The sequence below is a fragment of the Prunus dulcis genome, chromosome 6, assembly GCF_902201215.1.
Source record: "Prunus dulcis chromosome 6, ALMONDv2, whole genome shotgun sequence".
NCBI classification, from domain to species: Eukaryota; Viridiplantae; Streptophyta; class Magnoliopsida; order Rosales; family Rosaceae; genus Prunus; species Prunus dulcis.
This window is the reverse complement of record NC_047655.1, coordinates 3,290,916-3,311,909: the sequence shown is the minus strand read 5'-3', so window position 1 is coordinate 3,311,909 and position 20,994 is coordinate 3,290,916. Positions and strand designations below refer to the sequence as shown.

Below are 20,994 nucleotides of genomic sequence, written 5' to 3'. Positions count from 1 at the left end.
TGGTCGACACTCTTTGATTTGGTGATGCTGTAGAGATGGGAGAATTGCTCGTAAGAGGGCTCCCCCTCCCCGGCAATCCCAAATGCCTTTATCACCCCCATCAGGGCAACCCAGAAGTTGGGGTTGTATTGGCCCGGGGCATACCCGATCTGGGCAAGGATCCTCTGCACGGCAGGTTGCAACGGCAACCGAACCCCTTGCAGAAGGACGTCGGTAAAGAAGGCCACCTCGCCGTCTGCTGGGTCCCTGAGGGACTCAACCGGGCTCGGGATCCTCATCCTTACCGAATCAGGTATAAAGTATTCGGCCCTGATCTTCTCCAACTCCCGTTCGGTGATCTTGTTGGGCTCTAGGTAGTCGACCCCGAACAGGGCCCTCTGGGGGATGCCCACCGGTATCCTGGGTGGCCCTCGGTGGACGATAGTCACCCTCGGACGAGAAGGACCGGCAGTACCCTCACCGCGACCGGAGGTAGAGGCCACGGGCTGGTTTTCGAACGGCCCGACGCGGGTACCGTCCTTATACACTGCGGCTATGGGAAGCGGCTATCCCGTCATCAGCCCCTTGCCGACACCATGAGTAGGAACGGAGATCGCCTCCTCACCGACAATTTCCACATCGATGTCCTCTTGACCCTCGGCGTCGAAGCTCACAGACAAGCTAGATGTGTCCCAGCCCGATGATAACTCTTCATCGAACGCGTTGGGCTCACTGCCGAACGATGACTCGCTATCGGACATCTACAAAAAAAAAGGGGGAGGGAGAAAAGGAAACTAAGGCTCATACAACGCTATCCTACCAATACCTACGTCGCTACCTATGGCCACTAGACTACCGACGGAAATCCTATGTTACGATCGGCAAGCCTACGCCATAAGGAGACGTACAATCAAATAAAAGAGAGTTGAGGGTACCGAACGGTATTTTACCTTGAGTATTATGGTAGCCTTGGTTGCCGTTCAAACGCTTCAGAAATCGCCTTGATTGCCGATAAAACACGCGAAAATCGCCTTCGTTGCCGTTAGCACTCTTCTGAAATCGCCTACGCAGAGCTCTCGCACCTCTCTCAAATGCAAAGTGAGCTCTATGTCTGGAGCGATCTCTATTTATAGGGAGAGGGCTGCAACGGTACGCCTCGGGAAACCAAACGGCTCATAATTACAGCCGTCAAACGTCGCTTCACTGGCCACGTGTCGCCCGGTGGATGGTGATGTCAGCTGCACGCCTGGTACAGAAGACGAAGCGTCTCTGCACGCCGGGTGCAGAAGGTGAAGCGTCTCCACGCGCCAGGCGCGAGAAACGAAGCGTCCCTGCCTTCACCCCTCTCAGCATCGGCGACCCTTCAGATCTCAGGGGAGCCTTCCACAAACAAACTTGCCGAACGGCAGGGCATCTATGAACCCTCGGGATATGAACCAAATTCCCTTCCGAAGAACCTTCGGAAGAGAACTTGGGGGACTACTGTTTATACCGTATATTAACAACCAATGACCACCTGACACGTGGACGGAATCGACAACTTGACATCACAGGCCCTTCGGCATATCCCCTACCGAATCCTATACATCCTGACACTTTTGACCTAGGACACGTGTCATGCTCTCGACCAGCTCCTACAGTCCCACATCGGAAATATAAACATAATGCACGCCTCCCAAGGCCTATATAAGGAGACCCCTATTCCCAAAAGAGGAAGAACGATCAACGGTACGCTATCGCTTGATCTGTAATCTGACATTTACTAAATCCGTACTTACTTAAGCATCGGAGAGCCTTCGGCCGGTACCGCACCAGTACCCCAAGGTCTTACCGAACGTTCCCTTTTGCAGGAACTTGATCTTCCGAAGACTAACTCCCTTCCGAAGACACAATATCACTAAGTTGGGCGAACCACGTGTCAAACCACTTTTTCGCATCAACACATATACAGAGGTGATAGAACACTGTTAGCTTCCTATGTTTCCATCATTAATTATAATATCCTATTATATTAGTGTAGCTGATGTCATAGATGATTAATTCAAAACATGTTCATTAGTTGTCAAGAGATTACTAAGTCCATTAATTCTCTATCCCGGAAATAATATAATTGATTTTGTACCATGTTACACTCCATCGAATTTGGACTCGTTCCGACCTCCTTTGTTTTTGTATAAAAATGTTTGGGGCTTTGACTTCTTGTGTATGATCAAATTTGTTTTCGTTTACCACTATTTATAAAAGCTTAAGTTATTGGATGTGAGCGAACAACTATCCTTGTATTCCATTTACTGCTTCATCCATTTGTTTTATGTCCATTTTTTTCTTGCCTTGTGTGGAGTGTGCAATATAAACACAACCCAGTTCTCCTCCCCTTCTCTTCCACCTCACCGCCGGCCGCCAGCCATAACTAGAACTGCATAACCTGTTCATATTTGACTTTTGAGCATCTATTTTGGCCAGTCTTTGTTTAAATGCAGGCTAACATTATATCTTGTATGCCATTGGCTAACTCAATACACTCCAAAATTAGATTAATAACTAAATACCATAGACATATATTAATAAAAGAGTTCAGCAATTATTCAAACTAGATTTTAAATGTTTTACACAATGGACATAACAACTCTCCAATGTTGCTTTACTCTGTTACTTTGAATGGACATATTTAAGTCCTAGTTGATTTTCCTGCAATTGAGCCTTATCTCACCAGCATATCCAGTGAGGGGGTTTATGTTACCCATCTTGATCATGGAAGCCCCAAAATCTACTTTGAAATCCTCGGGGCTGTTAGCGTAATGCTGCACCAGATTATCGCTATCACTGCCATCACTTTTAAAGAGCTCCTGATCAGAATGGAAGAGACCTTTTTTCTGCAGCAAAGACTTGAAGTACACGGTATCAAACTGCGTTGTGGTTGAGTCTATTGGCGTCGTGTTGTCGTCTCCACCATTTACAGGACAACCCTCTCGCAAGGAAGCTGCAAACTCAGGGTCTATATTGGTGTCATTGTAAATCCTGTCTCTGAAGGTCGTGCACCTAGCTAGTCCAATGGTGTGGCCCCCTGAGAGGAGGATCAGATCTTGCAGGCCTAGACCATGAGATTGAAAGTTGGAAAGAAGCTGAGAGAAGTCGAAAGTTGGAGGAGGAATATTTCTGTTTGCATCATCCAAGACTGCGGTTGTTGCATCTCTTCTACCCAATTGTACTTCATAGGAATAGGAAGGGCCTCCCAGCTAAACACAAGCAGCACAAGAGTTTTGTATTCAATTGTTGACAATAGGGCCTCACCATTGATGATGGACTCACATAGCGAATTGATGTATGAATTTACAGTACTATGTAGATCAAGCAGAGGAGACAACAACAAAATCTACTTTTGACTTGTCAAAAACCAACCATTTTCAAATTTCCACAATTAATTATTTGAGGTTTGGTTGAGGATGGATATAATCCTATTAATTTTGAACAACAATCATCTTTTCTTTCTACTTATATCTTTAACTTGCAGGAAACCATTAGGCAGAGGACATAAGAAAAAAAAAACCTAAATGAATCTTAAAATTAACTGAGTACACCTTAATTTTGTTTTTTGTCATTTTATAATATGGTAAAGTAGTAATTCAATACATAGTAGTTTGACAGTAGAGTGTACTCAGTTAATTTTAGATTTCATTTAGAAACACTCATTTGTTATTAAATAACAACACAACATGCAAAATATAAAATGGCTAGAAAAAGCCTTTTTAGACAAGTTAGACATCGAAGGCTTTTCTTAACACTTACAATCTCAACCGAGTCACGAGCTGCAACTGCTAAGATATCAGCACATGAGACCACATTGCCATTGCAATATGTATTGAGGGTTGCTTTAATTTCATCAATCACATCAAAACCTCTAACGGAGTTCAGATTCGCGTTGGCCGTCTTCTCTCCAGTGAAGTTATCTGTGTCGTCCAGCAAAATCGATCCATCACACCCCTGCCACCAAGATGGAAACCATAGTCAATGTTTCAGTATTAAAATCTTCATTAAAGTTTTTGGAACGTATGTAATAATTCAAAAACGCTCTGTTAAACAACTATCTCCTTTCTAGTTAGGTAAAAACTGTACAGTTTCTAAAGTAGTGATATTTATTCCTCAACCTTGCACGCTCTAAAGTTACTCAACCTTTGGTTTGGTTTTGTAAACACTAAGTATTCATATGATTAACGGTTCATATTCACAGTCCATCAACATAATCAACAACAATATTGTGCTACCTCGTGGAAAAGTATGATTTTGTTTGTATACAAGAAATAGCAAAAAACTAAAATAAAATAAAATGTTGAACAAAGCCACAAAATGAAACCTACATTGACAAAGCAGTCATGGAAGTGCAGGCGTAGGAGCGACGCTCCCATGCGCCTCTCCCGATTAATAGCTTCGTTGACAACTGATCTGATGATTTGCAATGCCTGAGGGCAGGACTGCTGATAGAAATCACAAGTGAGTTGAGCAGTGCATGTAGTTGGGGCCAACACAATAGCAGCTGCAACAACAAAAGTAGTAAACAAAACCAAGACAGGTTGATGAGAATTAGCTGCTGCCATGGATATGTACTAGTTGAGATAGCTGCTTCTGATTAATTGCACGCAACAAGTTGAAGAGGTTAAATGTTCATATATAGAGGGGATAAAACACTGTTATTAGCTTCCTTTGCTTCCATCGTTATAACTAACTCCTATATTAAATTAGTGCAGTCCATTCAATAAGATGATCTCATAGAAGATTAATTCAAAACAAATTCAATAATCATCTTATGCATAGACTAATTACGAGATTACTAAGTCCATTAATTCAATAATATATTATTTCATACACTCCATTGATAGTGGACTCGTTCCAGCCTTCATTGATTTTGTATAAAATGTTTGGGGCTATGACTACTCTTTCTGAACGGGTAAGTTACTAGATGTGAACTAACAATAATTATCCTAATATTCTATGTTCTATTTACTTCTTCATGCATTTGCTTTATGTCCATTTTAATATTTCTTATTTCCTACGAAGACCTAGCCTTATCTTAAGCACACCTTTTCTACCACTCTATTGAAAATATTAAAAAAATTCTTGGCTGCAAACAAGGGGAAAAAAAAAAAAAAACCAGAATTCTTATAAACACATGCATGCACTTTGTTTCAATTTTTGATTCAATGTATTGTAGTTTAGAGCTTCTGAGTTTGTGAATTTGGTTTTTTTTTTTTTTTTTTTTTTTGCCAAAAGTTTATTCGTTTTAATATCGTCCATAACATTTGAATCTATTTTCGTCATTAATCTAATCTAAATTTTCTTTTTCTTATTACATAGAACAACTACTTAATTAGAGCATCTCCAAAGGAATAGTTAAAGGGAGCTCATTAACTAAAATATAGAGAAATATCTCAACAATGTGCTTCAACGACCATACTATTACTTAAAGGAAACACTACAAAAAAAAGTGGCAATAGTTACCATTTTGTTACCAATTTTGGTGACTGTTGTGGGAGTTACTAAAGGCTTTAGTCACTAAAAAAATAAAAAAAATGTGACTGAAAGCCTTTTTAGTCACCAAAAAAGTAAAAAAAAAGTGACTAAAGCCTTTAGTAACCCCCACAACAGTCACTAAAATTAGTGACAAAATGGTTACTGTTGCCACTTTTTTTTGTAGTGAAAGTGCTAGATTTATCGCATTTTTATACCACATTATGTATCACTTCTCTAATAGGGATGAGCTCCATTGTATCGATGGGCTCCACCTCTATTAGCTAGAGAGGTGGTAAGCCTAACATTACCCTTACTTAAAATAAGGAGCGTCATGGGAGTAACATGTATAAAATGTTTTTGTGCAATTTTAGCAAAATGAGGGGGGCCTTGGAGATCCTCTTGGCTAGTATATGCTTTTGTTTGCATCTAAGTTTAGCATGTGAAACTTTGATTCTTAAGGAGTAGGAGGCCTAATAACATCAAGTGTCATTAGAAGAAATGATAGACCTTAATTAAATGCTTTAATATGTAAAAATAATGAAATTAAAAGAACTCTAGTCTTATAAGAAATATTATTAGATTGAAATTTCATGAAATTTAAGGTTGAACAGCTAATTTTGTTTTCGGAGAGCTATATCCCGAGTTATATGCAAAGGTTTGACATTTGTGAAAAAACAAGAAATATCTACGACTTTCGGTGGTCAAACATATCCTCAACATCCCTTATTATTATTAACTGACCAACTCTTTTTTTTAATCAATATTAAATGACCAACATGAGTTGGCACGCCTTTATCATATACATTAAGCCACACGTCTTAGGTTTATTTAGCCAATCATATACATCTGCGTTTTTTTTTAGACAAGCGATACTAGAAAAGGGAGAATTCAAACATAGAATTTGAAAAATTCAAACACAGATATCGAATGCAAGAGACTACTCTTAAATACTTAAGTTAGAAGCCCCATACTAAAGTAATGCAAGGTTAAAACCCATTATAGGTGTTGATGGTCAGAAATAGCTATAGGCACATAAACTATTGTGTGGGAAATTTTAGCCATCTTTGCATGGGGATATGTGGAGTGTGCAATATAAGCACAACCCAGTTCTCCTCCCCTTCCCTTCCACCTCACCGCCGGCCCCCAGCCATAACTAGAACTGCATAACCTGTTCATATTTGACTTTTGAGCATCTATTTTGGCCAGTCTTTGTTTAAATGCAGGCTGACATTATATCTTGTATGCCACTGGCTAACTCAATACACTCCAAAATTAGATTAATAACTAAATACCATAGACATATATTAATAAAAGAGTTCAGCAATTATTCAAACTAGATTTTAAATGTTTTACACAATGGACATAACAACTCTCCAATGTTGCTTTACTACTTTGAATGGACATATTTAAGTCCTAGTTGATTTTCCTGCAATTGAGCCTTATCTCACCAGCATATCCAGTGAGGGGGTTTATGTTACCCATCTTGATCATGGAAGCCCCAAAATCTACTTTGAAATCCTCGGGGCTGTTAGCGTAATGCTGCACCAGATTATCGCTATCACTGCCATCACTTTTAAAGAGCTCCTGATCAGAATGGAAGAGACCTTTTTTCTGCAGCAAAGACTTGAAGTACACGGTATCAAACTGCGTTGTGGTTGAGTCTATTGGCGTCGTGTTGTCGTCTCCACCATTTACAGGACAACCCTCTCGCAAGGAAGCTGCAAACTCAGGGTCTATATTGGTGTCATTGTAAATCCTGTCTCTGAAGGTCGTGCACCTAGCTAGTCCAATGGTGTGGCCCCCTGAGAGGAGGATCAGATCTTGCAGGCCTAGACCATGAGATTGAAAGTTGGAAAGAAGCTGAGAGAAGTCGAAAGTTGGAGGAGGAATATTTCTGTTTGCATCATCCAAGACTGCGGTTGTTGCATCTCTTCTACCCAATTGTACTTCATAGGAATAGGAAGGGCCTCCCAGCTAAACACAAGCAGCACAAGAGTTTTGTATTCAATTGTTGACAATAGGGCCTCACCATTGATGATGGACTCACATAGCGAATTGATGTATGAATTTACAGTACTATGTAGATCAAGCAGAGGAGACAACAACAAAATCTACTTTTGACTTGTCAAAAACCAACCATTTTCAAATTTCCACAATTAATTATTTGAGGTTTGGTTGAGGATGGATATAATCCTATTAATTTTGAACAACAATCATCTTTTCTTTCTACTTATATCTTTAACTTGCAGGAAACCATTAGGCAGAGGACATAAGAAAAAAAAAACCTAAATGAATCTTAAAATTAACTGAGTACACCTTAATTTTGTTTTTTGTCATTTTATAATATGGTAAAGTAGTAATTCAATACATAGTAGTTTGACAGTAGAGTGTACTCAGTTAATTTTAGATTTCATTTAGAAACACTCATTTGTTATTAAATAACAACACAACATGCAAAATATAAAATGGCTAGAAAAAGCCTTTTTAGACAAGTTAGACATCGAAGGCTTTTCTTAACACTTACAATCTCAACCGAGTCACGAGCTGCAACTGCTAAGATATCAGCACATGAGACCACATTGCCATTGCAATATGTATTGAGGGTTGCTTTAATTTCATCAATCACATCAAAACCTCTAACGGAGTTCAGATTCGCGTTGGCCGTCTTCTCTCCAGTGAAGTTATCTGTGTCGTCCAGCAAAATCGATCCATCACACCCCTGCCACCAAGATGGAAACCATAGTCAATGTTTCAGTATTAAAATCTTCATTGAAGTTTTTTGAACGTATGTAATAATTCAAAAAACGCTCTCTTAAACAACTATCTCCTTTCTTGATAGGTAAAAACTGTACGGTTTCTAAAGTACTGATATTTATTCCTCAACCTTGCACGCCCTAAAGTTACTCAACCTTTGGTTTGGTTTTGTAACACTCATGCAAATAAGATCATATGATTAACGGTTGATATTCACAGTCCATCAACATAATCAACCACAATATTCTGCTACCTCGCGGAAAAGTATGATTTTGTTTGTATACAAGAAATAGCAACAAACTAAAATAAAATAAAATATTGAACAAAGCTACAAAATGAAACCTACGTTGACAAAGCAGTCATGGAAGTGCAAGCGTAGGAGCGAGGCTCCCATTCGCGTCTCCCGATTAATAGCTTCGTTAACAACTGATCTGATGATTTGCAATGCCTGAGGGCAGGACTGCTGATAGAAATCACGAGTGAGTTGAGCAGTGCATGTAGTTGGGGCCAGCACAATAGCAGCTGCAACAACAAAAGTAGTGAACAAAACCAAGACAGGTTGATAAGAATTTGCTGCTGCCATGGATATGTACTAGTTGAGATAACTGCTTCTGATTAATTTTGCATGCAACAAGTTGAAGTGGTTAAATGTTCATATATAGAGAGGGGATAAAACACTGTTACTAGCTTCCTATGCTTCCATCATTATAACTAATCTCCTATATTAAATTAGTGTAGCTGATCTCATAGAAGATTCATTCAAACCAAATTCAATAATCGCCTTATGCATAGACTAATTAAGAGATTACTAACTAATCTGAATTCATACACTCCATTGATTTTGTATAAAATGTTTGGGGCTGTGACTAGTTGTGTTTGATCAAATTTGTTTTTGTTTACCACTATTTCTTAACGGGTAAGTTATTAGATGTGAACTAACAATTATCCTAATATTCTACTCTTCATGCATGCATTTGTTTTAATATTTCTTTTTTCCTACAAAGACCTAGCCTTGTCTGTTTGCCTTTAAAAAAGCATTATTCTATAAGCACACCTTTTCTTCTACCACTCTATTGAAAATATAAAAGAAATTCTTGGCAGCAAACAAGAATACCCACTACATTTCCAATATGAGCACAGCGCTTGATGCGAGTCCCTTTATTTCCAACATCTATAATTGACTTTGAGATCATGAAATTTATTCGTTTTAATATCGTCCATAACATTTTAATCCATTTTCGTGATTAATCTAAATCTTAAATTTCTTTTTCTTATTCCATAGAACAACTACTTAATTAGAGCATCTCCAAATGAATAGTTAAACAGAGCTCATTAGCTAAAATATAGAGAAATATGTTAACAATGTGCTTCAACCATACTATTATAGTACTTAATGGAAAAAACTAGGCTGATCACATTTTTATATCACACTGTGTATCACCTCTCTAATAGAGATGGACCCCCATTGTATTAGTGGGCTCTACCTCTATTAGAGAGGTGGTATAAAAATGTGATAAGCCTAACATTACCCTTATTTAAAATAAGCAGTGTGATACGAGTAACATGTATAAAATGATTTTGTGCAATTTTAGCAAAATGAGGGGGGCCTTGGATTGGAGATCCTCTTAGCTAGTATGCTTTTGTTTGCATCTAAGTTTAACATGTGAAAGTTTGATTCTTAAGGAGTAGGAGTCAGTGGCGGATCCATGATTCAAAAGTCAAGTAGGCGAAACTTACCTTAAAAACTCGATGATACGAGTGAATTTTATTCATAAAAATAAAAAGATACACCTAGTCATGGGGAACTTAATCAACCTTACCCTCAAATATGCATCTCTATACATAAATAAAAGCTTAACAAAAAAAAAAAACAGGAAGTAAATGCAATGCAATGCAACACAAAACAAAACTATTAATTTAAATCTAAAACTTTACCCTGCGAGGCTTAGAAATCTTAAATTCCTCAATTATATCTTCATTATCGATATTATTAGCAAATTCTCTTTCAATATGGAGAATCATGCAATAAGCAAGGAATTCATCAGCTATCCGAAGTCTATTCTTAATAATTCTCATACATGAAAAAGCTCGTTTCGTTGTTGCTGTAGAAACAGAAAGAGTCAACACTAATTGAATCAACCTGTATAGCAAACGGTAGTTTTCTGCCAAAGTTGTTTCCTCCAATTGTTGACATAACTTAGGAAGAGTGGTGAGGTCCTTAAAGCAGTGAAGGCAATGCATATCATTTTGAAAATACCTCAACTCAATTTCCAAAGCTTTCAAGTCACTTGGACTGAAATCAGCAGGATAGAATTTCTCAGCAAGTTTACATAGATGCCCAATATTGAATGATTTGAAGGAATTATGATGATCCAATGCTGAGCTAAGAATAAGAAGTTCAACTGTTTGCTCTGGAAATCTGTCATTTAACTCCCTCAACATGCAATCTATCACATCATTAAATACATCAACGCGATAGTAATGTTCAACTGTAATAAAATCTTTTTGTTGACAAGAACGACGTGTACCCATCGTATAATGAAAACTCATATCATGAACATCAATACCATGTTGTTCACAAAATGATACCACACTCATGAATAAATCATCCCAGCCATGTGCCCTTATATCTTAGAACTGTGATTTTGTGTTTTCAACAAAGTTTAAAGCACTTACAATATCTTGAGTTTTTGTCTGAAACACTTGACAAAGAAAGTTGGTCAATCCCATAATTTTATCCATCAAAAGAAATGAAAACACAAACTCAAAAGACATCATAGCAATATAGTTATTCTCTGCATTGCCACGAAATTGTTGGTTAGGTCCGTGATCACTGATTTCCTGGAGAAGTATTTTAGTCTCTTTAAACAAACTCATCAAACTTGTAATAGAGGCAATGTGAGATCCCCAACGAGTGGCTCCAGCTCGTTCAAACTACGACCTTGATTAAGTCCTCTACTTGTCTCAAGTTCCCCATAATCCAACAACTCTTTGAGTTCAGCTTTTCAAATTAAATTTAACTCATTACGGCGCTTAGCAGAAGCGCTAACAAAATTTACAATGTTAGTCAATATTGAAAAAAATCTCCATACAACTTTCACATGCTTATATTTCTTTTTATTGTTTTTGTTAAAGGAGAAAGTTTGAGTAGGTTGGGCTATTGTTTTTGTTAAAGGAAAAAATTTGAGTCGATTAGGTTTGAGTAGGCAAAAGAAATTTGATTGTATTGGGTAATTTTTGGTTTGGCAAAAAATGGAGTAGGCGGCTGCCTACCCTATCTTTACGATATGATCGCCCTTATGGGTTGGATTTAAATAAGCAAAAAAAATTTAATTGTATTGAAGATTGGATAATTTTTGATTTGGTAAATAATGGAGTAGGCGGCTGCCAACCCTGCCCTTATAACTTTAGCTCAAGTGGTATTGGAGTAGGGTGAAGAAGTGATAGACCTTAATTCAATGCTTGAATATGTAAAAATAATGAAATGAAAAAGAACTCTAGTCTTATAAGAAATATTATTAGATTGAAATTTCATGAAATTTATGGTTGACAGCTAATTTTGTGATCGGAGAGCCATATTCCGAGTTATATGCAAAGGTTTGACATTTCTGAAAAAACAATAAATGTATACGAGTTTCGGTGGTCAAACATATCCTCAACATCCCTTATTATTATTATTATTAACTGACCAACTCTTTTTTTTTTTTTTTCTAATCAATATTAAATGACCAACATGAGTTGGCAGGCCTTTATATCATATACATTAAGCCACACGTCTTGGGTTCATTTAGCGAATGCGTTTAAATACTTAAATTACAAACCCCTTATTAGAGTAATGCAAGATTAAAATTCATCATAGGTGTTAATGGTTAGAAATAGCCATAGGCACATATAATATTGTGTGGGAAATTTTAGCCATCTTTGCATGGGGATATGTTGTATGAAACAAATAAAAAACCTTTCGGGTCAAAGGATTTTAGGCACCCCACCAGAAATTGCTCATATTGCGGAATTGGTCCATACATGAAAATAAAAAAAATAAAACAAAAGCTTCGTTAGTCCATAAGGTCATTAGCTGTATGTATTATTATTTTACATGGCAATTATTCGTTGATGAAAATAACCAGTGGGGAAATTCAAATTTCCTCTATATAAGCCCTCAAGCTCCTTGATCGTCATCATCCCTACTCAGCAATTTGACAAGAAAAAGAAACTAACCCTTGTCATGGCTGGTCTTCGATCTTTGCTAGTGTGTATTGTAGTGGTAGCTGCCACTATTGTAATTCCAACCTCTGCACAACTAAGTGCTAGTTTCTACAACAGTGTGTGCCCTCAGGCTCTACCGGCCATCAGAAGAGTCGTCAAGCAGGCCATCTTTCGTGAGCCAAGAATCGGAGCCTCTCTGCTGCGCTTGCACTTCCACGACTGCTTTGTTAATGTAATTAAGCTATTAGTTGATTGTATGCATGCATTGCACTTGCAATACATGTACATTAAAATGTAGATGATTTATTTGGCTGATTTGAATACAGGGCTGTGATGGATCGATTTTGCTTGATGACACTTCTAGCTTCACCGGTGAGAAGACTGCCTTGCCAAATGCGAATTCAGTCAGGGGATTCGATGTGATCGATGACATCAAAAATGCCGTCGACAAAGCTTGCAAAGGCAGCGTGGTCTCATGTGCGGACATATTGGCAGTTGCAGCTCGTGATTCTGTATTTCTTGTATGTACAATGTTCACCAAATAATGTGTCATATCTTACTTAAAAATAAAGGACCCTACGATCACTTTTATCGTTGAACACATATATCCAGATCAAAACCTAACGAAATTCTTGTTTTTGCTTATTTGTGTTTTAGCTGGCAGGGCCTCTTTACCAAGTACAGTTAGGTAGAAGGGATGCAAGAACTGCAAGCTTGAATGATGCAAACAGAAACCTTCCACCTCCAGTTTTCAGCTTCTCACAGCTACTCTCTAACTTCCAAGCTCATGGGCTGGACCTAACAGACCTAGTTGTGCTCTCAGCTGCCCACACCATTGGACTTGCTCGATGCGGCACCTTCCGAGCCAGGATCTACAATGACACCAACATAGACCCCAACTTTGCAGCCTCTGCCCGACAAAACTGCCCATCAAGTGGAGGCGATGACAACACAGAGCCCCTGGATGCAACTACGAGGAGATTCGATACCGTCTATTTTAAGTCCTTGCTGCAACAAAAGGGTCTCCTCCATTCCGATCAAGAGCTCTACAAAAATAATGGCACTGATAGTGATAAGCTGGTGCTGAAATACAGCAGGAACCCAGTTGCTTTTGCAAGAGACTTTTCGGCATCCATGATCAAGATGGGTAGCATCAAGCCTCTTACTGGGAATGATGGAGAAGTGAGATTGAACTGCAGGAAAATCAATTAGTGTGTGGTCATGATCATTTAATGTTCATTATCTCGTTATGTACCCAAAAAAAGGGGACTATTTTAGAAGAATAAAGATAGATTCTCTTTGTCCAAGTTCTTTTCCATAATTTTCAGAGCGAAAAAAAAAGAGGTTCTTTTCCACAATTGATACAGAACATGCAGGTGCATGGGAATTTAAAGTTTCAGATTCAACTGTTGATTATAAATATGCTTCGTGGTTACAGTGCTTAATTCTGCATTTATATTAACCCTAAATGGGTATTTGTATTTTTTCTTGTACTAATCTTTATGGCTAATAGTCTTTGTGCTTGATTTATAAATGTAATTTATCGTTTCCTCTCAAAAAAATTCCAAGAACAAGCTGATTAACATAAATGGAAAAGTTCATTAAGTAAATATTAATTAGTAGCTGTTTGAGATTACAATTAATACAACACACATGGCATACTTTTCCTTCAAAAGTTCTTTTCCACATGAAATGCTTCCTTAATTCAAATGATTAGAGCCCTTAGCTAGTTATCTCAGAAAGGATCAGCAAACTCTTTGTCAATTCATTTCTACAACACTAACTACTGACTTAAGTATCGAAGGGCAGTTTGCCAATGCCACACCATTGTTCTTCCCATTAGTTCTTATGCTTTTGCGGGCAGTCCAATATTCTAACTAAGCAAGTTTGCTTCCTGATGGAGTAGTGTTACACTCAAAAAAATTAGTTCGCGAAATGATGTAAAAAGTGCCTCATTTGTTTAAATTTGAGTTATCTATGAACCTTATTTGTCACTAACAAATATCGAATCGTCATTTAACGAGCAAATGTAATGTCTCTAGCATTATTGATCGATCTAGTATAGAGATGGTTTAATGTTCACAATAATGCACGCTCTCATATTGAATAATAAGTTTATTATATTTTTATGGAGGGGGTAATTGTTTGAAATAATGAAACGCGGGAATATCATGCTAACTTGTATGACACTTCTATTCATGTTGTGAATATTGAAGACAAAGATCATGGAGGAGAGGCACAAAAGGCCAAGTCTCTCGATCGTCTTTTGACATATGGCAATTAAACGGCAAAGCAAAAAGTATATTATAATAAGCCAAAAGTAATTGACTTCTAGTATAAATCATGTACGAGAAATCATGGTTACCCATCATTTATATATAAAATTATAAAACTGTTTTCTTTTTTTATATCCACCGTCGGCTTACTTGCAAGGCTTAGATTCTGAAATTGGGAAAACCCCTCTGTTTTTGTTTGATTTAAAAAAGAATAGACGTTGCTTAGCTTGCACCAACTTTTGATGTCTAATTCTGGGGAAGACGACAACATTGATCCACATCCACACAGAGTCTGAAAATGGTGACCAATTAAATATATAAGAAAACAAGTTGCAGACTAAATCAGAAAACAAGTAAATGGTTAGGTGACCAATTAAAGTTTTATTGGAATCTTAGGTTAGTTAATAGACCAAGTCTTAAGTCAAATGGTGAAGATAAAGAATGACTGGATTTTAACTGATCTATTTGAGAAACTTGTTGTATTGGTTAATCCATCCTAATTAGTAATCACCTACTAATTCATATGAAGTTGACATTCAATTTGTAAGCAGCCAAAAGCCAAGGCAATTTCCAAATCCTGAGTTTCTGGTACAAGCAACGATTTACATTGACATTATTCTTCTATTTCTTTTCATGTGGCCTCTTTTAAACTAAGCTGCACTGAATTTCTTGTTGAATCTTAGATAGGTTACTCCAATGTCAACTTTGAATGAAATGAAGTAGGTGATCCTAATACACTTGTCACGTATTCGTATCTGGATTGGGGCATGTCATCGTCAACAACGATTAAGTAATCTATATATGTACACATGCGTGGAACTCCAATAACAATCGCATCTACTTAGTTTTCATTCCAACTTGATGCATATTTTGAAGAATCCTTGCCCAATCACATGACATGATATTGATGAAAATTCATGTCACGTTTAGGGAACTTAATATATAACATATAAGCACATAAGGCTATACCTACCCTCACACTCACTTTTGTGTACGGCTATTGTTAAGCAAATTTGCACGTTGTGAATGTAAAATACAACTGGATGATCTTCATCCAGTTCTCAATGCCTCCAATTTCCTGCCACACAAAAACACACCCTTAAAAACCAACATTTATAACTTGCAAGGAAATGAAAAACTACTTCAAAAATAAATAATTAAAAAGAAAAGTGACATGAAACCTTAATGGCACTACCTACTGTTCATAAAACAAGTGACAGAAAGCCATTAATCATTCTACTTAATCACGTCCTCTAATAAAATTAATTGCCCTTAATCTTCTGATCATCAGCTTGGTATACTCTCTATCAAGCCTTGTCTTAGCTTCTACATCTCTTGGCTCCGACGAAAAGACAGAGAAGAGGATTTAACGCTCCAAATTAAGTGGAACAGGTCCATGCAATGATCAAATCATACTAGGCACCAAAAATTACTCATATTAGAATTGGTCTGTACATCCAATTTAACAAGCTTTCTATTAGAATTGGAAATAACAAGTGGAGGAGTCAAAAGATCTCGTTGCACTTTCGCTCCATGAACTAATTGGATCTTTGGAAGCACATGAAAAAAGGATTAATAGGTCTACAGATCAATCCTTGGAGCAAGCTTTTCAATCCAAATTGGATTTGAAGGAGAAAGAAGACAAGCAAAAAGGAGAATCTCAAAAGTCCCATAACAGAAAAAGTAAAGGAGAATCTCGTTGGCGGAAGAATTACAACAAAGGCAACTATAACAACAACAATCAGCAAGGACGCAGCCATCAAAACCACCAGAATGGTAACCTTGTCCCTGAATGTCATGTTTGTAAAAAGACTGGCCACAAAAGTGCAGATTGTCGGTATAGGTGTACCCGATGAAGAATACCCAACCATTCCAAAAAAGATTGCATATGTCAGAAAAATAATGAAGCCAATTTCACATAAAATAATGACGCTCTAGAGCAACTATTTCATACATGTCTCAGTGCTCGTCAAGAACCACAAGATATATGGTATGTGGATAGCGGATGCAGTATGCACATGACGGGAAACAGACAATGTTTTGTCAAATTTGAAGAAAATGGGAATTCACAAGTCAAGCTCGGAGATGGAAAGCTTCACAACGTGGAAGGTAAGGGTGTTATCTCTATTCAAACTCAAGAAGGTACACCAAAACTAATCTATGATGTGCTATATGTTCCTAACTTGGCACAAAATTTATTAAGTGTAGGACAACTCCTACAAAAAGGCTTCTCTGTTAAATTTGAAGATGATCACTGTGTTATTTCTGATAAAAAGAATAACACGGTAGTGGCTAAGATAAAAATGATGGCAAACAAAGTCTTTCCGTTGATCATGACATCAAAAGACAACTATATTTTGGAAGCTGAAAATGTAGAAGAATCACTATTGTGGCATATGAGATATGGACATCTAAATCAAAGAAGTCTACAGCTCTTACACCAGAAAGATATGGTGGTTGGCCTTCCTTCCGTTCAGTCTGAGAAAGAAATATGTGAAGGTTGTATTTTTAGAAAATTCCACCACTTACCATTTTCACAATCAACATGGAAAGCAAGAGCCCCTCTTGAGTTGGTACATGCAGATATATGTGGGCCGACTTGAACACTATCTTTTAATGGCAAGAAATACTTTCTTCTCTTTGTTGATGACTACAGCAGGATGATGTGGGTTTATTTTCAAGAACAAAAGTCATAAGCATTCTCTTTTTTCAAGCAATTTAAGGCCTATGGAGAGAAACAAAGTGGATACAATCTGAAGACGTTGAGAACTGATCGTGGTGGAGAATTCACATCGAATGAATTTTCAAAATTTTGCAAAAGCAATGACATAAAAAGAGAATTGACGGCAAGCTACACTCCATAGCAAAACGGTGTTGTAGAACGAAGAAATCGAACCATCGTGGAAATGGCAAGAAGCATGTTAAAAGCAAAAGGTCTACCAAATGTGTTTTGGGTTGAAGCAATTCATACCTCAATGTTTATTCTCAACAGGTCACCCACCAAGTCTATCAAGGATATGACTCCTTTTGAAGCATGGCATGGGTTTAAGCCAAATGTTGATTTCTTTAAGATCTTTGGTTGCATAGCCTATGCACATGTTCCTTCTCAAAAGAGAGAAAAGTTTTATGAAAAGGGTGAAAAATATATTTTTGTGGGCTATAGTGACAAGTCAAAGGCATACAAATTGATTGATCCAAGAACTAATAAGTTGGTAATTTCTAGAGATGTTGTTTTTGATGAATTCAAGGTATGGAGATGGGAAAACAAACAAGGTGAAATACATTTGCTGGAACCAGAAACATCAAATTTAGAAGAATCTCTGCTGCCCCAAAGTCCAATTTCAAGGGCAAGAAGTCCAATTCCAAGTGTAAGAACATCTGATCCTACTTCACCAGATTCAACTCCTAGACTAAACGCAAGAACGCGTTCATTGGCAGACATATATGAGTCGTGTGATCTTGCTTTGAGTGCTTTGGAGCCTCAAAAATTTGAGGAAGGAGTGAAAGAAAAAATTTGGCAAAACGCAATGGAAGAAGAAATTAGAGTTGTCAAGAAAATTTCTACGTGGGTGCTTGTTGATCGGCCTAAATCAAAGGACATCATTGGACTTAAATGGATCTACAAGACAAAATACAATGAAGATGGCTCAATCCAAAAGCATAAGGCTAGGCTGGTTGCCAAAGGCTACTCTCAACAACTTGGAATAGATTTCAATGAAACGTTTGCCCAGTTGTACGAACGGAAACTATACGAACTGTGTTGGCTTTGGCAGCACAATTGAAAACTCAATTTTTTCAATTGGATGTCAAGTCCGCTTTTTTGAATGGAGAACTTGAAGAAGAAGTTTACGTGGAGCAGCCGCAAGGATATATTGAAAAGGGAAATGAAGAAGTTTGTCGACTTCGGAAAGCACTATACGGCTTAAAGCAAGCGCCAAGAGCTTGGAATAGAAAAATTGATCAATATTTCCGTCAAAGTGGATTTGTAAGAAGTCCAAGTGAGCCATCACTCTATCTCAAGAAATAAGGTAGACATGATTTTCTTATTGTGTGTCTTTATGTTGATGACTTGATTTATACAAGTACCAAACCCAGGATGGTAGAAGCATTCAAGAAGGACATGATGAAAGAATATGAGATGACTGATTTGGGTTCTATGAAGTATTTTCTAGGAACTCAAGTCCAACAATCGGAAAAAGGGATTTTTACGTATCAAGAAAAATATGCAGAAAATCTCTTGAAAAGGTTCAATATGTTGAACTGCAAGCCAATGGATACTCCAATGGCAATTAATTTAAAGCTTTCAAGTAATGATGGAGCACCAAGAGCTGATGCTTCTATGTATAAAAGTATTGTTGTTTCACTTATTTATTTATCTAATATAAGGCCAGACATAGTTCATGCAGTTAGTGTTGTATCTCGATTCATGAATGATCCAAGTAATCATCATTTTGCTACTGTTAAAAGAATACTAAGATATGTGCAAGGAACCAAAGGATATGGCATCAAATATACACAAGAGAAAGAAAGCATTTTAGTTGGGTTCACAGACAGTGATTGGGCTGGTGCAATTGATGATAGAAGAAGCACATATGGGCATGTGTTTTTCTTGGGAAGAAAAGTTATATCATGGTCGTCGAAGAAGCAAAGTACAGTGTCATTATCAACAGCCGAAGCATAATATATTTCAGCCACAAGTACAACATGTGAAGCAGTTTGGATTAGAAGAATATTAGCATATCTTCGTCAAGAACAAAACACTCCAACAAATTTGTACTGTGATAACATGTCCACAATTGCCATGAAAAAGAACCCAATCTTTCATAGCAGGTCAAAGCACATAGAACTTCGTCATCATTTTATCAGAAAATTGGTTGAAGATGGAGAGATTGAATTGAAATTCTGTGATACTGATGAGCAGATTGCAGATGTTTTTACAAAAGCACTTCCAAGAGAGAAATTCAACTATTTCAAAGAAAAGCTAAATGTCGCAGAACAAATGCATTAAGAAGGAGTGTTAAACATAATGCGTGTTAAACATAATGCATTTTCTCCTTGTAAGATGTATCAGTTGTTAAGTAGAGTTGTGTCTCTTGAGAAGAGCTATGTTTAGGAAGAGTTGTATCTCATTAGTGATAACAAAGTTCAATGAAGACGTAGGAAGAAACTTTGAGAAGAAGCTTGCAATTTCTTTTATTAATTTTCTCTCTTTTTTCGCTCTCCTTTACAATGAACAGTATCTAATATTTATATGACAGAAGCACTTAGCTTCTCAGCTACGAACCAATTGGCAATAGGGGGAGCAACCCAACTCCTTATAAGCCCTTGCTAGGTTTCTCAACTTTCCAATGTGGGACTCTTTACCTTCACATTCTCACACGCCCCCGCACGTGTGGCGAATTTTCAAGCCTAACACTTGAACAACACATTTTGGGTGACGTGGAGCACGTGTGGCCGTTGGGCTTTCACACATGGGCAACCCGCTCTGATACCATGAAGGAAGTTGAGGTTCCACCCCAAAACCAATTGGCAGTAGGGGGAGTAACCCAACTCCTTATAAGCCCTTGCTAGGTTTCTCAACTTTCCAATGTGGGACTCTTTACTTTCACATTCTCACAATTAGAAGTCTAGAGTTGTGTCTGCAACTCTTTAAACTAACCCAAGAGTTATGTCTGTTATGAAAAGATCCGAATGTTATTCTAAATAGCCAATAAGATGGCCTAGTGTTGTAATCAATTTTAGGAAATCAATAAATCTTCAGTTTTTCTGTTTAAAACTCTCTTCCATATTCTCTCATATCCATCTTTCTCCAACATATTCACCAATGCGACAAGATCAAAACCTTCTGCCATGGCTGCTCTTCGATCTTTCCTCGTGATCATCTGTTTTGTAGTGGTAGCTGCCACTAGTATGATGCCAACATCTGCAAAACTAAGTTCTGGTTTCTACAACAAAGTGTGCCCTCAGGCACAGCCAGCTAGCAGAAAAGTCGTCAAACGGGCCATCAGCCATGAGCCACGCACCGGAGCCTCTCTACTTCGCCTTCATTTCCATGACTGCTTTGTTAATGTAATTAAGCTTATATTGATTGTGCATGCATATAGTGCACTTGAAATAGTTGTTCATGTAAATGATCAGTTCTATTTTATTTTTTTTCCTGATATGTGTTCATGGTTGAAATGATACAGGGTTGCGATGGATCAGTTCTGCTTGATGATACTGCCAACTTCATCGGTGAGAAGACCGCCTTCCCAAATCTGAATTCGATCCGGGG

The 20,994-nt window shown here is 37.7% G+C and overlaps 3 protein-coding genes and 1 pseudogene across 5 annotated transcripts; 2 read left to right on the top strand and 2 right to left on the bottom strand.

Annotated features, from left to right (window-relative positions):
- Positions 1-2,654: 2,654 nt before the first annotated feature.
- Positions 2,655-4,571, bottom strand: LOC117631963 (cationic peroxidase 1-like). Its single transcript, XM_034365317.1, has 3 exons — positions 4,335-4,571; positions 3,766-3,960; positions 2,655-3,215 (listed from the first exon to the last, which is right to left on the bottom strand). The coding sequence occupies exons 1-3, from the start codon at positions 4,569-4,571 to the stop codon at positions 2,655-2,657; spliced, it is 993 nt and encodes a 330-aa protein (XP_034221208.1).
- A 2,326-nt stretch (positions 4,572-6,897) lies between these two features.
- LOC117631128 (cationic peroxidase 1-like) lies at positions 6,898-16,480 on the bottom strand. 3 transcript variants are annotated; one of them, XM_034364096.1, is made up of 4 exons: positions 16,416-16,480; positions 8,585-8,729; positions 8,009-8,203; positions 6,898-7,458 (listed from the first exon to the last, which is right to left on the bottom strand). In XM_034364096.1, exons 1-4 carry the CDS (start codon positions 16,478-16,480, stop codon positions 6,898-6,900), a joined length of 966 nt encoding a protein of 321 aa, XP_034219987.1. The 3 variants fall into 3 exon arrangements, with proteins under 3 accessions (XP_034219987.1, XP_034219989.1, XP_034219986.1); XM_034364098.1 differs by lacking the exon at positions 16,416-16,480 and adding an exon at positions 10,964-10,992 and having other exon boundaries at positions 8,585-8,738; XM_034364095.1 differs by lacking the exon at positions 16,416-16,480 and having other exon boundaries at positions 8,585-8,821.
- Positions 12,464-13,656, top strand: LOC117631129 (peroxidase P7-like). The gene is made up of 3 exons (XM_034364099.1): positions 12,464-12,676; positions 12,771-12,965; positions 13,102-13,656. Exons 1-3 carry the CDS (start codon positions 12,464-12,466, stop codon positions 13,654-13,656), a joined length of 963 nt encoding a protein of 320 aa, XP_034219990.1.
- Positions 16,481-20,570: 4,090 nt separating the features above from the next.
- LOC117632013 overlaps positions 20,571-20,994 on the top strand; it is a 1,294-nt pseudogene continuing 870 nt past the window's right edge.

Excerpts from the sequence above, each read along its gene's own strand:
- LOC117631963 (XM_034365317.1), bottom strand. The coding sequence starts at position 4,571 with ATGGCAGCAGCTAATTCTCATCAACCTGTCTTGGTTTTGTTTACTACT. Across the intron at positions 3,961-4,334 it reads TCCATGACTGCTTTGTCAAT|GGGTGTGATGGATCGATTTT; the intron begins GTAGGTTTCATT and ends TCTTGGTGGCAG. Across the intron at positions 3,216-3,765 it reads CTCGTGACTCGGTTGAGATT|CTGGGAGGCCCTTCCTATTC; the intron begins GTAAGTGTTAAG and ends GCTTGTGTTTAG.
- LOC117631128 (XM_034364095.1), bottom strand. The coding sequence starts at position 8,821 with ATGGCAGCAGCAAATTCTTATCAACCTGTCTTGGTTTTGTTCACTACT. Across the intron at positions 8,204-8,584 it reads TCCATGACTGCTTTGTCAAC|GGGTGTGATGGATCGATTTT; the intron begins GTAGGTTTCATT and ends TCTTGGTGGCAG. Across the intron at positions 7,459-8,008 it reads CTCGTGACTCGGTTGAGATT|CTGGGAGGCCCTTCCTATTC; the intron begins GTAAGTGTTAAG and ends GCTTGTGTTTAG.
- LOC117631129 (XM_034364099.1), top strand. The coding sequence starts at position 12,464 with ATGGCTGGTCTTCGATCTTTGCTAGTGTGTATTGTAGTGGTAGCTGCC. Across the intron at positions 12,677-12,770 it reads TCCACGACTGCTTTGTTAAT|GGCTGTGATGGATCGATTTT; the intron begins GTAATTAAGCTA and ends ATTTGAATACAG. Across the intron at positions 12,966-13,101 it reads CTCGTGATTCTGTATTTCTT|CTGGCAGGGCCTCTTTACCA; the intron begins GTATGTACAATG and ends TTTGTGTTTTAG.